General features: G+C 39.4%; 1 protein-coding gene across 3 annotated transcripts; it reads left to right on the top strand.

Moving 5' to 3' along the window:
• The first annotated feature begins 238 nt into the window (after positions 1–238).
• ANP32E (acidic nuclear phosphoprotein 32 family member E) lies at positions 239–15,625 on the top strand. Of its 3 annotated transcripts, XM_060090461.1 has the most exons (7): positions 244–614; positions 3,458–3,607; positions 4,089–4,211; positions 5,582–5,747; positions 6,806–6,984; positions 12,637–12,691; positions 13,403–15,625. In XM_060090461.1, exons 1-7 carry the CDS (start codon positions 561–563, stop codon positions 13,471–13,473), a joined length of 798 nt encoding a protein of 265 aa, XP_059946444.1. In that variant the 5' UTR covers positions 244–560; the 3' UTR covers positions 13,474–15,625. The 3 variants fall into 3 exon arrangements, with proteins under 3 accessions (XP_059946446.1, XP_059946445.1, XP_059946444.1); XM_060090462.1 differs by lacking the exon at positions 3,458–3,607 and having other exon boundaries at positions 243–614; XM_060090463.1 differs by lacking the exons at positions 5,582–5,747; positions 12,637–12,691; positions 13,403–15,625 and having other exon boundaries at positions 239–614; positions 6,806–6,967.
• Positions 15,626–16,549: the final 924 nt, after the last annotated feature.

Here is a 16,549-nt window from a genome sequence, read left to right as displayed (position 1 = left end):
CACACAAAGAAAAGGAGGGGGGCTATTGGGATTCAAAATCATTTCCCCGGGACGAACACCTTCCTGGACCTATCGGAGTTAACTGCGCGCTTGGTCGTAGCCAATACGCACAGTGTTTCTGGCTCAGGTCCTCCCTAAAGACTGATAGACATTTATGTAACCCAGTGGAGTAGTGAGATGCTGAAGAATCAACCAATACATTCGGGAGGTGGGTGGAGTGTAGGCCAGGGGGTTGGCGGTGCCGTGTCATGGAGGCTCAGTCTCCGAGCAGCCATTGAAGGGGAAGGAACTGCGGGTGTGTGTATGTGTGTGCGTGTGAGTGCGCGCGCGAGTGTGTGGACAAGGAGGTGGGGGCAGCTGAGTTAGAGTCCCAACTCCTTGGACTCCATTTGCTATTCCCTTCTTTCTCCCCCACACCTATCTGGTAGTGGTGGTGGGCGTTTATATTTGCATTTCTTTTCATTCATTTCCAAATCTTTTAAAATTTTAGGGTTGGGGGTAGTGGGAAAGGCAGGAAAAGGTAAGGGAGGAGAGTAGTAGCAGAAGAGCAGGAGGAGGACATGGAGATGAAGAAGAGGATTAACCTGGAGTTAAGGGACAGAGCCCCGGAGGAGGTGAGATGACTCAGCCCCCTCCCCTTCCTCACCAGCCCTGTATTCGGAGGATCGGGTTTCTGGGGGTCCTTGTGGGTGTGTGGGGCGGGGTAATGAATTAACCCCCATCTGGGGGTAGGGCTGGGGGAAAATATTTAATTTTAACTTTTAAATCATTAAAATCTTTTACTTAAAATGGCGAAGGGTTTAAGTTTCTAGGGGCGTTTTTGTGTGTGCTTGGGGGCTTAGCCCCTTCTCCTCTCCTCGAGTCAGGCGTCCTGGCCTCGTGGAGGCGGGAAGCGGGGTGTTGGGGGCCGCTCGGCCGCTTCGCTCCTCACGTTCCAGCTCCTTGGGGCCGGCGGCGTGGGCGCGACCCCCCGGTCCCACTCGCCTCTGCCGCAGCCATCGTCGCCTGAGAAGTTAGTCCAACTTTTCTGCAGTGCTGCCAACTCTTTTTTTTGGGCTGGGGGGCGTCTCCGGCCTCGAGTCCCCTGGGCGTTGGACGACGTCGCGCCGGGCACGGGCTGGGGTCGCTCGCGGAGTCCGCGGTCGGCCCACTGCTGGCGGCGCCCACTCCCCCGGGAAGCGGCGCGCGCCGCCCGCCGCCAGGCGGAATCTGGGTCAGCGGCCCGTTCTTCGGCCGCGGGTAAGTTTTGGGACTTGTCGCAGTGACCGGAGGTGGGGAGAGGACACGAGGCTTTATCCCCTTCGTCCCCCCGAGGTGTAACGAAATTCGGCGTGTCGTATCGTGGTGGCTGCAACTCCAATTCTGATCCCTGGAGACGGTTTCACACAACTCAACAAATAGGTCGTAGAAGTTTCGTGTTTTCAAGATGGGCTCGGCGAAACTAAATGATGCGCTCTCGCTGCTGTCGCCTTAGTTAAAGAGACGGGGTTGGGAGGGGCCACGTGAGGCGGGGTCGTGGTCAACTTTTCGGGGGTCGGGCGGGAGGCGTTTCCGCCTCCTTTTCGCGGGCGCCTCCTCGGCTTCACCCAGCTCTCCCCGCCCGGGGCGGAGGCGCTAGGGGAACGCGGGCTGGGAGGCGACCCCCTTTTTCCTTGGGGTGTCCCCGCCCCTTGTGGGGTTTCCCGTCGGTCGGAGCGGCAGGTCGCGAGAGCGGGGCCCACGGCCAACGAGGAACCTCGCATTTCTGGTCGCAGAGGAAAATGTCTATAGGGTCTTGCTGATTGAGGCCTCTGAAATAAACCCCAGAATTGCAATATAAGGGATATAATTTTTTTCCAGCAGGGGTGGAGGTGGTGCTTGTGCATACCAGCGTGGAGGATGAGTAGGGTCTGTTCGGTGGGCTGTGGCGGCGTGAAGGGTGGGAATCCAAGGTCTTTATGTACTTTTTAAAAAGTTTCTGTTTCGCTGAAATTGGTAGATAGCAGGGAGGAGGAAACAGTCACTACCATCATCCCACAAATAACTTGAAGTTTCCTAGGGCCTAGTCTTTAGGGGCTTAAGGAAAAAACAAACAAAATCAAAGTTAAAATGCTGTCTCAAAGAAGGACACATTTCGAATACTCTTTTATGTCTTGGGTTGGAAAAGTGGGTTTGCCCCTCCTTCCCCATTCTTATACCTATCCTATCCCTAGTAATTTCCTTGCCAGTTTTGGGGAGTGCCGGATGTTGCCTTTTTGCAGCCTCCCCTCCTTCCCCTGTGGTGTAATAACGGTCTCCTATTTGTATAGCCCTTTACAGTTTACAAAGCACTTTTCGTGTTTGTTGTTTCCTCCTTCCGACAGACTTGTGAGGTGGATGGTATTGTTGTAGAATGCAAATTAGCAAACGGAGTCTCAGGGCAGTGAAGTTACTTACTCAAGTGGAAGAACTGGTTTTCTGACACCAAACCTAGTGGCCCTCTCTCCTCCACTCAGCTAAGGAGTCAGAAGACTTACAGTGGAGGCACAGCTCTGCCACATACTGTGACTGACCCTAGGCAGTCATTCTTACCCTCTGGGCCTTGGCTTCCTCCTCTCTAAACAGATTATGATGCCTTCTTTGCTTCCTGAAATAATTATGTCATGTTCAAATAGAGAAGGTAGCATTCCTTGTTGCTAATTTTTATTTCTCAAAATACCTCAAACATATTTTTGCATTGGGAATGGAGAGCCAGGGTTTCCTGCCTCCCTCTTAAGATTAAGTCCATTTAGGCCCACTCCAGAAAGTTTTGTTACAACTCTGACCTAAGAGAGGATCCAGCACCCCCTTCCCAAGACTGGGGAGAAATCACAAAAATTCTACCAGGGTGGCAGGGAAAAATAACATTTTGTCAAGGATGTGTTGTTCTGGGTGATATTGTTTCACCTCGATATTAGAACAAATAACATATGAACGCTGGGCTGTCTCAGAAGGAGCTTTCTAACATTTCTTCATGAAGGGTAACAAGGTATTTTTGAGTTTTGGTGACCTTTATCAACCAAAATAAGGGGGTTTAAACTGAAAAAGTGAATAAAACAATTTCCTTTCTTCTCCCTGCTGTTTTAGGACTCACTTAAATCCTTTCTCAGTAGCCTTGGTATCCCCTCATGCATAAATATATGCCCTGATGTTGAGGGTCTTTTTCATGAGGGTCAGAAACAATTTTCACATGGGACCTTTTTCAAAGTCTTCTTTTTTATGCAATTAAAATTTTTTTATTAGTGATTTGAAGCAGGCATTGAACTTCTTAGTCCAAGTTTAATTTAAAAAGTTAACTTATAATGATGACTTCAGACTGTACTTCAATTTGGGGGGAGAATGAAAAGGATCTATATGAAGGAATTGGTGGTTTTAATATTCACATTTCCAGAGTGTCAGGACCCAGGTCTTTTGCTAAACAGACTGCAAACTAAAGAATCATTCATATTCTCTCTTATAGGTGACAGAGTTGGTCCTTGATAATTGCCTCTGTGTCAATGGGGAAATTGAGGGCCTGAATGATACTTTTAAAAAACTAGAGTTTCTGAGTATGGCTAATGTGGAACTAAGTTCACTGGCCCGGCTGCCCAGCTTAAATAAACTTCGAAAGGTAAGCTGGCACTAGGCGTGAAAGCATCATGATTTTGATGCCGTGGGCTATTATGTATATTTTTTTCCCAAATGAAACAACCATTCTGCATTTTAATTAGAAGGTTCTAAGTTTCTAGAGGTAGGAAAACGGGTTTTGTAGGATTTGAAATCAGCTGTCATATTACTTTTGGAAATTTAAATTGACTAATGAAATCGCTTTATGGCATGAATTTAACATCTACCAAATGTTTTTCTTTGAAACATAAAATCCAACTATTGTACAACTGGAACCAAACCTGAGTTAGAAGTCTGTTATACAGAGATTCTAATATTTTATTTGGCAGTCATAGGTGGGATTTTGGAAATTAAAGACTGTGACAGTCCCTTGAAGCCAGAGAGAATGACAATTGTTTTCTTCTTTAAATTGATACATTTGAAAAATCTTTGATGTGTCCTAAGCCTTCACCATTCTTTGTTTTCTCCCCATGTTGAATATATAGTTGGAACTTAGTGACAATATAATTTCTGGAGGCTTGGAAGTCCTGGCAGAGAAATGTCCAAACCTTACCTACCTCAATTTGAGTGGAAACAAAATCAAAGATCTCAGTACAGTAGAAGCTCTGGTAAGTGGAAAGGTTTGTCTCTGGACTTGCTTTTTTTTGGTTGAATTTTTCTGAGATTTGCTTGAGTTTTATCTTACTGACTTGTATTTATGTCACTCATTTGAAACTTCTGAATTTCTTATATGTTGTGATCTAGATGATACTGCTTTATTTTCCTTTGGAGTAAAACATTCAGATAAATTTTTTAAAGATAAATTTATTTACTTTACGATTTTATTTTATTTATTTTTTGGCTGCGTTGGGTCTTTGTTGCTGCGCGCGGGCTTTCTCTACTTGCGGACAGCGGGGGCTACTCTTTTTTTTTTTTTTTTTTTTTTAATTAAAAAATTTTTTTTTTTTTTTGCGGTACGCGGGCCTCTCACTGTTGTGGCCTCTCCCGCTGCGGGGCACAGGCTCTGGACGCGCAGGCTCAGCGGCCATGGCTCACGGTCCCAGCCACTCCGCGGCACATGGGATCTTCCCGGACCGGGGCACGAACCCGTATCCCCTGCATGGGCAGGTGGACTCTCAACCACTACGCCACCAGGGAAGCCTGAGGGCTACTATTGGTTGCGGTGTGCGGGCTTCTCATTGCGGTGGTTTCTCTTGTTGCGGAGCACGGGCTCTAGATGCGCGTGTTTCAGTAGTTATGGGTCGCGGGCTCCAGAGCGCAGGCTCAGTAGTTGTGGCGCACGGGCTTAGTTGCTCCGCGGCATGTGGGATCTTCCCAGATCAGGGCTCGAACCTGTGTCCCCTGCATTGGCAGGCGGATTCCTAACCACTGCGCCACCAGGGAAGCCCCAGATAAATTTTTAAATCAGTGAGAAATTTATTTTATCATCAAATTCAGGAGGTGAATATCTGGTTTTAAAATTTCCAGTATTTTCTTAAATTCTATTCCTTTTTCTTTTTTCTTGATTATTTTTATTTGCTTCTTTGTTTCCTTGTATGAGGGAAGGAAAAGGAGATGAAGTGAAACTCTGAAAATTGTTGCTCTGATTTTAAAAAAAAATGCTTGGGAGGAGGTTGAAATTGTTGAAAGTAAGCTTGACTGTGGATTTAAACTAACCATGTTATTGTTGTTGCCTATTTAGGCACAGATTCAGTCAACAAAGTACACTGAGTGCATACTATGAGTAAGGCACTAAGCCAGGTGCTAGAGATACAGCAGTTACCAAAACAAAGTTCCTACTCCCGTGGAGTTTAGGTGCCAGGGCCTTATTAAGAGAATTAGCTGGGCTTGATATAATAACCCTTCATTATAAAATTCTAAAAATCCAAAAATCATTCTCTTGATTTAAAGTTGTATACATGTTCTGGTTCATGAATTAAAAATAAATAACATGAGTTTTTAAATCTTGAATGTAATTTTTAACTTTTTACTTTTCCAGCAAAATCTTAAAAATTTGAAGAGTCTTGACTTGTTTAACTGTGAGATCACAAACCTGGAAGATTATAGAGAAAGTATTTTTGAACTGCTACAACAAATCACGTACTTAGATGGATTTGACCAGGAGGATAATGAAGCACCAGACTCAGAAGAAGAGGATGATGAAGGTAATCATTCTTAATACTCATAAATGTGTCACAGTTATAGCCTCCAGTCTAGCTGGCAAATTAGATTAGGCCTGGGTATTTAGGTGTGGGAAAAAAAAGACGTTAGTAAGACAAAAATTTAAAAACTCATAGTCCTAGTCCTGTATTCGTTCAGATTTCTGATAGCTTTGGGGAATTTAATGATTGTTATAATATTAAGCTCCATGAAATTTTATATTTGTGTAAACTTAACCACCACCCAGTAAAAGTGGTAACTTTTAAAATAGTACTAAAAAAAAAAAAGAACCATTCATCACATAATTATCCATACAAGTCACAATGTAGAAACAACCCAAGTGTCTATCAATTGACGAATAAGCAAAATGTGATAAATCCATACAATGGAATATTATTCAGCCACAAAAATGATTGAAGTACTGATACATGCTACAGTGTGTGAACCTTGAAAACATTCTGCTAAGTGAAAGAAGCCATACTCAAGCCACATATTGTATGACACCATTTATATGAAATGCCCAGAAGAGGCAAATTCATAGAGACAGAAAGTAGATTAACGTTGTCAGGGCTGCGGGAGAGGAGGATGGTGAGTGACTGTTAATGGATATGTTATTTTTTTGGTGGGGGGGGGTGATGGAAATGCTCTAGAGAGTTGAATATACATTTCTGGATAAATGGGTGACTAATAGATCAGATGACAGAAAAGCTGTTGTCAGTAATGGGACACTGTTACTATTGGTTGAAAAGTTTTTCACAAGAAGATATTTGATAGATAAACAGTGTTATAAAATGATGGAATGATGGACAGGCAGGTTTTGAAGTGTCCACGAAGTAAAATAAACTTTAGTCCATGTAATGTTTTGATGAAAAATCTATACGTTGGGAAAATTTTAATATTTAGACACCATATTTCTCAAACAGTAAATGGGATGTTATAAAAGAGAAATCTTAAAAAAAAAAATCACCCTGAGATACTTTCTACCCATTGGCTTACGAGTTTGAGGGGCCAAGGCAAAAATATTTGCCTGGACATTTGCTTATCTTTTAATATATTTTTAAAGATGGAGATGAAGATGAAGAGGAAGAGGAAGATGAAGCTGGTCCACCTGAAGGATATGAGGAAGAGGAAGAAGAAGAGGAGGACGAGGATGAGGATGAGGATGAAGATGAAGCAGGCTCAGAACTGGGAGAGGGAGAAGAGGAGGTGGGCCTCTCATACTTAATGAAAGAAGAAATTCAGGTGAATAGACCTTCTTATGTGCACTGAAAATTAACTGTTTAGGCATAGGGTTAAGTAATATAAAAAGTAAGTTGTGTAGAAATCTGAGAGTTGTTTCTAACTTGTGTGTGTGTGTCTGCCTATCTTTTTTCCCACTGCCCCTCAGTTCATATTACATCCAGATAATCATAAACCCTATGATTTTACCTCCTAGATAGCTTTCAAATCTGTTCTTCCCTCAGCAGCATGGGATAGTGGAAACATTTTACAAATGTTTCTGAGCCTCAGTTTCTGCATTTATAAAACTGAGATTATACCAACTTCATAGGGCCGTTAAGGATTTAACAAACTAATATGTGTAAAGTATCTAGTTGCTGGCACATTATAGGCACTCATGAAAACTTTCCTTTCCCCTAATTATTTCTTGCTTATGCTTTTCTAGTAGTTTTCTAAATGGTCTCTTTGAGAACAGCGTCACCACTTTGTTGTATCCTCCATAGTGCTTGCCTGTGTAGTCTGCATGCAAATGTGATCATATCACTAGCCTGCTTGAAACCCTTTAATGTTTCCCTGTTGCCACCAAGACATACAAGGCCCTTCATTATCTAGCCTCTGCTACCTTCTCTAGCTTCATCTCCCTCAATACCAAATTAAATCATCCCACAAAACTATTATTGCCTTTCTGTCTGTATACACGTTGTTTACTCTATCTGAAATGACTTTCTACCCATGCCTTCTAATGAACTTTACTTTCTTTTTTCTCAGGTAAACATAAATATACTAAAACATGTAAAGTGGACTGATTTTATGTACAGCTCCATGAAATTTTATATATGTACATCCTTGTGTAACTACCGCTCAAATCATGCCTCGTGATTCTTACCTTTAAACACTCAACTCTGGTGTTGCCTCATTATTGAAGCTTTCTGTAATTTTTAAGAGACAGTCACTCCTTCCTCTGTTACCTTTGAACCTTGATTAGGTGTCTGTTGCCTGTAGACACTTCTGTAAAAACTTGTTTATTTGGCCACTTTCTACTAGATAGCTCCTTCAGGGGAGGGCTGTTCATTTTTCTATCTCAGCATCCAGTACATTGAGTGGGACATAGGTTCACAGGAAATCAGTTGACTTGAACAAATGATCTTTAGTCCCTGGGAGTTTAGATAAGTTATTTTCTCCTAATGTTAAATTATTGAGTTTTGTTTTCATAATTCATAATTTAAAGTAATATTTATTATTAAAAATAACATCTCTTATTTAGACTAGAAATTGTATGTTTATTTGTTCTAATGACTTTTACATTAGTTAGATAGACAGTATCACTGATTAATGATGACTTTTCTCTGGTACCATTTTAAAAAAAAATTTATTATTTATTTTATTTATTTATTTTTGGCAGCGTTGGGTCTTCTTTGCTGCGTGCAGGCTTTCTCTAGTTGCGGTGAGCGGGGGCTGCTCTTCGTTGCTGTGCACGGGCTTCTCATTGCGGTGGCTTCTCTCGTTGTGGAGCACGGGCTCTAGGCGTGTGGGCTTCAGTAGTTGTGGCACGAGGGCTCAGTAGTTGTGGCTCACAGGCTCTAGAGCACGCGGGCTCAGTAGTTGTGGCTCATGGGCTCTAGAGCACAGGCTCAGTAGTTGTGGCACACAGGCTTAGTTGCTCCACGGCATGTGGGATCTTCCCAGACCAGGGATTGAACCCGTGTCCCCTGCATTGGCAGGCGGATTCTCAACCACTGCGCCACCAGGGAAGCCCTCTGATACCATTTTAAATATGAAACTAGTGTAGAAAAAATGGGACTTAAACTTGTTTGGGGCTTTCATGAGTTAGCTTTACAATAATGAAGAACAGAACTTTTAAGCATTTTAAGTATTCAGGGAGAAAGGCAACCTATTCTGTTTACATCAGCATACAACTTGAATATTTTTCCCCTAAGTTTTAATTTACTTAGTAAAATAATGGACTTGTTATTTTGCAGTTTGACTTTGTTTTGTTTTGTTTTGTTTGTTTGTTTGGCTGTGCTGCACTGCTTGCGGGATCTTAGTTCCCTGACCGGGGATCAAACCCATGCCCCCTGCAGTGGAAGCATGGAGTCCTAACCACTGGACCACCAGGGAGTTCCCTGCAATTGACTTTTTATTTTCTCTGCCAGTAATTCTTCTTTAAATAGTATTAAGTCATTTAAAAATGACCTTCAGCTAACTGCAAATGTTTATGTTTATCATTCTATTGAGTACTGGGAAATATTAATTAAAAATGATGTGGTGGAGTATAGAGCAAACATCTCTAAGATAATACATACAACATTAAGTCAATGTGGTACCCAGGTAGCTGGGACCAGAAGTTTTCAATCATGATGAGATAATTTGGATGTTTTTTCAAATGAAGTCTTGTTTTTATTTTTTAAAATAAATTTATTTATTTTCTTTTTATGTATTCTGGCTGCATTGGGTCTTTGTTGCTGCACGCCGGCTTTCTCTAGTTGCGGAGAGCAGAGGCTACTCTTCGTTGCGGAGCACAGGCTCTAGAGTGCAGGCTCAGTAGTTGGGGCACACGGGCTTAGTTCCTCCGCGGCACATGGGATCTTCCCGGACCAGGGCTCAAACCCGTGTCCCCTGAATTAGCAGGCGGATTTTTTTTTTTTTTTTTTTTTTTTTTTTTTTGCTGTACGCGGGCCTCTCACTGCTGTGGCCTCTCCCGTTGCGGAGCACAGGCTCCGGACGCACAGGCTCCGCGGCCATGGCTCGCGGGCCCAGCCGCTCCGCGGCATGTGGGATCTTCCGGGATCGGGGCACGAACCCGTGTCCCCCGCATCGGCAGGCGGACTCTCAACCACTGCGCCACCAGGGAAGCCCTAGCAGGCGGATTCTTAACCACTGCGCCACCAGGGAAGCCCGAAGCCTTGTTTTTAGAAGCTAAGAGCCAAAGAAACTTCAGAGACTATAAGCTTTAAAAAAGAAATTAGAAGGAAATAGAAATGGTATTTGATTAGCTATGCTTTGTTTGAGTCTTATTTCTATTTCAGCTGCTCTTCAGAGGTAAGGAATTAATATGCATAAAGAGGGACTTATGTATGTGTAGTATACTTCATTAAAAATGGAGATGGGGGCTTTAGAAGAATTGGGAATTATTGTGTTCTTGCACTATCCATAGTACAAATGAGGAAACATTTTATTACCCACTAGTTAGGAACTAAGACCATAATCTTTACAGAGCAAGTCTCTGGTAATCTAATAGATGATATATATTTTTAAAAAGGCATAAAAACATGAATTGATTAATCATGTTTTGTTTAAAACAAAATCCAGAGAAGTAATTTGCTTTTTAGACTTGGGCTTTTCTAAATTATCATGAATAAATGTGATTAGTATTTCAAGTGGCTTTTAAAAAATTATAAATATTTAAATACCCTCATTTATCATTCCTTGCAGATTTGAAATGTTTAAAATGTCCTTTTCTTTCTCCTTCTTTTCCTCTCTCTTTCCCCACTCTTCCATCCCCTCTCTCCTCTACCCCTGTTCTCTTCCTTTCTTTTCTTCTTTAAATGTAAGCCCACACGTTCTCCTGATTTTTACTATAGTTCCTTAGTTTATTTGCCACCCCACCTATTGCGTATGCTCCTGGCAGCTTGGGTGTTCTGGTATGGAATGTTTTCGTGTTTGAATTAACTGTATAAGAATGATTTCTGATATAAGTGTCATGCAGTTTAGTTTCTCAGGGGCTTTAAGCTAAATGCTGGAAAAATAGGTTCTGTTTAATATTTCTAGAGACAAATAGAGCTGTGGATACTTTGAAAAGTGTGAGTTGTCCAAGTTTTTCCTAACTACCCAGCAGTTCTTAACATTTGCCATTTAAACTATTTTTAAGGAGGAGTAAACTATTTTGGGGTTGGAGGGGGGACCCTCCAATCAACCCCTAGCTTGATTCCATTTTTTCAAACATATATTAGAACTTAACCATTTGGAACACAACCAAGCACAAGGCGGTAACTGTAAAAGGTATACATAACAAAAGACATTTTCTTTGTAGAAGAGTATTCAAGCCATTATTCTAATCCTGTTTTCTCTTTTATATTCAGTTCTCTGGTAAGCTTGTTGATCTATTTTCTGAATCCATAGCAGATTAAAATTGAAATGGTAACTAACTGCAAAAGAGAAGGCATAAAAACTAGGGAAAGTTATAACTCAAAGTAGAGGCCATGGGCTTCCCTGGTGGCGCAGTGGTTGAGAGTCCGCCTGCCGATGAAGGGGACACGGGTTCGTGCCCCGGTCTGGGAAGATCCCACATGCCGTGGAGCGGCTGGGCCCATGGGCCGTGGCCGCTGAGCCTGCGCGTCCGGAGCCTGTGCCCCGCAACGGGAGAGGCCACGGCGGTGAGAGGCCCGGGTACCGCAAAAAAAAGAAAGAAAAAGTAGAGGCCAGGGTCATTTTAAAAAGGAGAAAACCATCTTATATATATTAATAGGCTTTGAGAGAATTGGCATATACTAATTAGTGTACTGCTCATGGTCACAATGGTGACTATGACAATTCAAGAAAAAGATATGTTAGGTTTAGCATAAAATGGTAGAAGTATGCAATGCACTTTAGAGATTTTATCCCAGTTGGCTAAAGTAAAAAAAAAAATGGTTATGATGTTTCATTATGATGTTTCAAGGCTATGTTTAAATCTTAGCTATCCAGAACAACTCTTCCACAGGAATTTTAGATCAAGTTTTATTGTGATTTTTATTGACATTTGCTATTTTGATGTGTAGATTTTTAGATGTAGAAGGAACTTAGAGATCTTTCTAGATGAATACTTTCTTTCATTGATTGGAAAACTAAGGTTCAGAGAGATTAAGTGACTTATTCAACACATGTAGCTGTGTTCAGGCTAACATTCAGGTGATCCTTCCTCAGTCTATAAAACAGAAGACTGTGTCTTTGAAATAGTCAAAAGTTACTCTGTCCATTAGCCACCGGGCACATTTATTTATTTAGTTAAAGTAAAATAAAATTAAAATTCAGTTCCTCATTTGCACTGGCCACATTTCAAATGCTCAGGAGCCACCTGTGGCTAGTGCTTACTGCATTGGATAGCACAGATACAGAACATTTCCATTGTTGCAGAAAGTTCTTTTGAACATTGCTGGTCTCAGACATAACTTGTTTTCATGAAGAAACTAGATTTAGTTGGGTTTTTAAAAAAGACCTCTGTAAGTGAGACAGAGGTTGTCAGTACACAGGATGACCATAGTTCTTGCTCCTGTTGGAATGTATTATTATCAAACAGTGAATAGCCCATGTCATGCCTTATTTATTCTCAAACTGAATTTTTTTTCTTTTAACTGAAGTATAGTTGATTTACAATGTTGTGTTAGTTTCTGGTATATAGCAAAGTGATTCAGTTATACATATATATGTATACATATACATATTCTTTTTCATATTCTTTTTCATTATGGTTTATTGCGGGATATTGAATATAGTTCCCTGTGCTATACAGTAAGACCTTGTTTATCTATTTTATATATAGTAGTTTGTATCTGCTAATCCCAACCTCCTAGTTTATCCCTCCCCCACCCCCTTTCCCCTTTGGTAACCGTAAGTTTGTTTTCTGTGTCTGTGAGTCTATGTCTGTTTCTAAAATAAGTTGATTTGCATCATATTCAAACTGAATATTTGAATCTCAAGGATGAAGAAGATGATGATGACTATGTTGAAGAAGGGGAAGAAGAAGAAGAAGAGGGTGAGTTACATTAGCCATTCAAAAATCCTAAAAAGCTATTATTCATGGATTTTAAAGAATGAGTCTATTATTCAAATTATCACTGATCTCTTTGATGTTGGTAACATATACTAGAACTCCTTGAAAGGTGTAAAACCTTTTTTAAAGAGGAGTGTTCTCAGGGTATTCATTAATTCCATTTAAAAGAAAAAAACAGCTTGTAACATTTATTTTCTAAACAGGAATGAAGAGATAATGGAACCATAAGCTCAATTTATGATTTTCTTAGGGCCTTTCATTTTGGAGGGGGTGAAACCTTATTTATAAGAGAAGAACAGTTGAACTCCAGATAATGCCCATTTTAGATTTGCTCTCTGCTTCTTTTTACCTAGGCCTTTCAAGAAATTTAAAAATTCACTAACAATTCCAATGATGTCAAGCGCTTGGTTTCTTGATCTGTACTTCATGATTTGGCCACAAGGGTGCATAGCAAGCTGTCATTATTTATGGATTTCTAAGTCTATTAAGGCGCATAGCAAGCTGTCATTATTTATGGATTTCTAAATCTATTAAGGCTGTTTCAATACTGAAATTGAAAGTAATGCAGAGGGGAAACTTAACCTATAATTTTCGTACACCATTAATTTTTCACTAAGATTCAAAATTCTGTAGCTTAACAAATATTCATTTGTTAAAATTAAGTATTTTACAGTTTTCCTTTTACTCTTTCAGAAGAAGAAGGTCTTCGAGGGGAAAAGAGGAAACGAGATGCTGAAGATGATGGAGAGGAAGAAGATGACTAGATCATTCTAAGACCAGATTCCCTAATGTTCCTGGGTGTGCAATAGAGTGATCACATCTTCTTTGTTTCTTCATGTACGATAGCTATCCCTACAGAAGATAATGTGTAACTTTTTATAGGAAAAGTGTGGTTTCACTATTTTTGCCTTACCATTCCAAATAAGATTAACTAGTCTGTTAATGATCATATTGTACGTAGAGACAAATTTTCATTGACCCCATTGTGAAATTCCCTAGCAATTTATTTAGAATCTTAATTTTTCTAATTAAAGCTCACTGTGTTAGTCATTTTTAGCATAATTAAAACATGATTGCTTTTACACAGGCATAATATGGTGCATTTCATTCATAGGGTTTTAAAATTATTTATAAATTAACTGAAATCACAGTTGGCTGGAATCTGGAATGAAAATAGTCTCTTGAATGATAAGTTGGTTATTTTTTTAGAGGCAACCCAGAGATCTTTAGTTTGAAGGCAGTGCAGTGACTTTTTTTTTTGGCTGAGGGTATTTGGGTGCTTTTTTGTCACATGAGTAGCTTGGAAAGTAGGAGCAGAATAGTAAAGGTTCTATTCAACAATATAGTTCATGGCTTTTGTGAAGGCTTCTAAAACCTTTTAAGCCAGATGACTAAGAGATTTTAGTTTTCAAGGAAAAATTGCTTATACTGAGTTCAGAGACATGTAGGAGAGCCTTTCTTCAAGTCGAAGATCATGACCTGCCAACGGTTGTTATTTTGTTTTAAGTGTGCATTCTTTGTTTTCCTCTCAGTGATTCTTTTATGATCACCTTCCTTTCTTGTTTCACTCCCCTCTTCTCAAAAAAGAGTTGGGAAACTTATGGATACCCAAGATGACTTTGTCTTATACCTCAACCACCTTTTCAGACCTGTCTTAGCTTTAAACAAGCTAAGTGAAAGATATTGAGTATTTTCTGAAATATGAATATTATTATCAATACAGTTTTATGCAACAGACTCTGCTTACTGTAAATCTCTTTCTTGACAAGATGTACAGACTGTATTAGGAGGAAGAAGAAAGAAAAGAAGCAGAGGAGGCTCTTGGAAGCAGCATGTGCGTTCCTCAAAAGTCAGAACAATTGCCTGTTGATAAATAATGAGACATTCAAATCAGATTAGCTTCCCAAATGATTTAGATACCACTCTGCAAAGTATTTCTAATTTTCCTGAGTAGAACCTTTAATTATTCTTTCTATAGTTTTAAAGCATTACCAGATATAGCATTTAATTGAAATATACTGGACAGTTGGAAAAATATTTGAAACTAAATCAGTATTAAAATTAAGATTTGGTTTCAGGTGGATGTCCATTAAAAATAGAAAAATATTTTGGGTAACTGTGTGTGTTTCCTTATACAGCTACTAAATATAATGAGTAGGCAAGTACATCTCCTTTTTTTGTTGTGGAGGCTCCATGTTCAAGGCAATTGCTTTCTTAATATTGGCTATCTAAAAATTTTTTCCCCTTTGTTTTGAATATTTGTAAGTTTTTAAAAAGTTAGTATCAGCAAATTAATTGAAGTTACACTTTCGTACTGGGACACATTTAAATTACTGAATATAGTATTGCTTCTTTTTTGGTTTAAAATGTATGACTTGGGGTTTTCAAGTAAAAAATTATGAAGTTATTTGTGGATAAACTACAAAAGTTGCATAACTGACTGAAATAAAACTGTTGGGATAAGTTTAGTGGGGGGATTGGAATCTCCAAAAGGCTAACATTTTACTCCTTTTTAACAATTATAATGCCCTGTTTTAGTCCGTTAGGGTTCTCATTGCATAGTATGCCAGATTATAAAATACTTATTTTAAAAGTTAAATCTATATATTGACTTTCTTATCAATCATCTTATTGTGCAATCAAAATGAGAGTTCTTTGGTTTGAAAACAACACTTAGAGCCTCCAAAAAACTTTTTAAGACTTACTTAGCTCTGTGGGTGGTATTTTCATGCAAATAAGTAAGGGTGGGTTTTATATTTTGTAGAAGTTTTTGGTCCTATTTTAATGCTCTTTGTATGGCAGTATGTATATAGTGTGTTGAATTCCTCAAAATCCTCCTTAAAAACTTTGAAGTTAATACTTTTGTGCAACTGTGTTTTGAATAAAGCCATGACAGTGTTAAAAACCAACAAAAAATGCAGTGCTCCTGATTATTCTTTTATTATTTCTGACTGTTCCGTGTTTTTTTTTTTCTGTGACTGCTGTAACTTAAAGTTTTTGAAACCGAATTGCTTCAAATAAATTGAAGATTTGTTGTTAATGATTAGTTTCACTGTATGACATTCATTTTTTGAACACCACCAGTGGGGGCTTTGAAGGTCTTTTTAGAAACAGAATCAGCTTGAAAGTTAACATTCAAACGCTTGGATGTGATATGAGCTACTACAATGTAATAGTTTAACTCATCAGCTTACTAACTTTCTTTCCAAAGAGCAGAAAAAATTGATTTTCCTTTTTGAGTTGCAAATTGAGCCAGTACTTTTTGTATTTTGATTTGAAGTAATAACTTATTACCTACAGTTGAAGTAACTATATCTATAGTTTAAACTAAAGTGATTATAAACCTCTTATACACCAAATCGTTTTCTAAAATGAGTCCAAAGTCTCCATTAATACTGTATAATGTTTACCTTCAGAGTCCTTAGGTAATGTAAATATAAATAATTCTTGCATGTTAACCTTGAGTAAATCCAACCTGAATCAAACATTTTTTCTGCTCTCATTTTGGCTTTCCTGTGATAAGTGATTTTTAAAATGTTTAATTTGTAGACAACTCTGGAATCTATTTTATAAAGTCAAGGCATAAGTGTAATGTTTTCATGATTGCTTTACAGTTTAATATCGAAAGGGTATTTTAATTATGGAATTCTGCTTCCTGACAGATGGAAAATATTGAAGTATATTTCAACTGCAGGAATTATTTATTGAAATTAGTATGGTATGTTTTGGTTTTATGGCTTAAAATATTCAAAGCCTTTCCCTTCTTGGTTAAAGAAGATGGTAGAAATACACTAAAAGTTTTTGGTGGAGGTGTTAGGTAGAGAAGCAATTCTGTGACAG

This window comes from Mesoplodon densirostris, chromosome 2, assembly GCF_025265405.1.
Source record: "Mesoplodon densirostris isolate mMesDen1 chromosome 2, mMesDen1 primary haplotype, whole genome shotgun sequence".
In the NCBI taxonomy this organism is placed as follows: Eukaryota; Metazoa; Chordata; class Mammalia; order Artiodactyla; family Ziphiidae; genus Mesoplodon; species Mesoplodon densirostris.
The sequence above is the reverse complement of the archived record's forward strand: the minus strand, read 5'-3'. Positions and strand labels throughout refer to the sequence as shown.

What these genes read in the sequence shown, in the direction of transcription:
- ANP32E (XM_060090461.1), top strand. Translation starts at nt 561, where the DNA reads ATGGAGATGAAGAAGAGGATTAACCTGGAGTTAAGGGACAGAGCCCCG. An exon ending in GCTTAAATAAACTTCGAAAG is followed by an intron (nt 3,608 to 4,088) that starts GTAAGCTGGCAC and finishes TTGAATATATAG; the next exon opens with TTGGAACTTAGTGACAATAT. An exon ending in TCAGTACAGTAGAAGCTCTG is followed by an intron (nt 4,212 to 5,581) that starts GTAAGTGGAAAG and finishes TTACTTTTCCAG; the next exon opens with CAAAATCTTAAAAATTTGAA.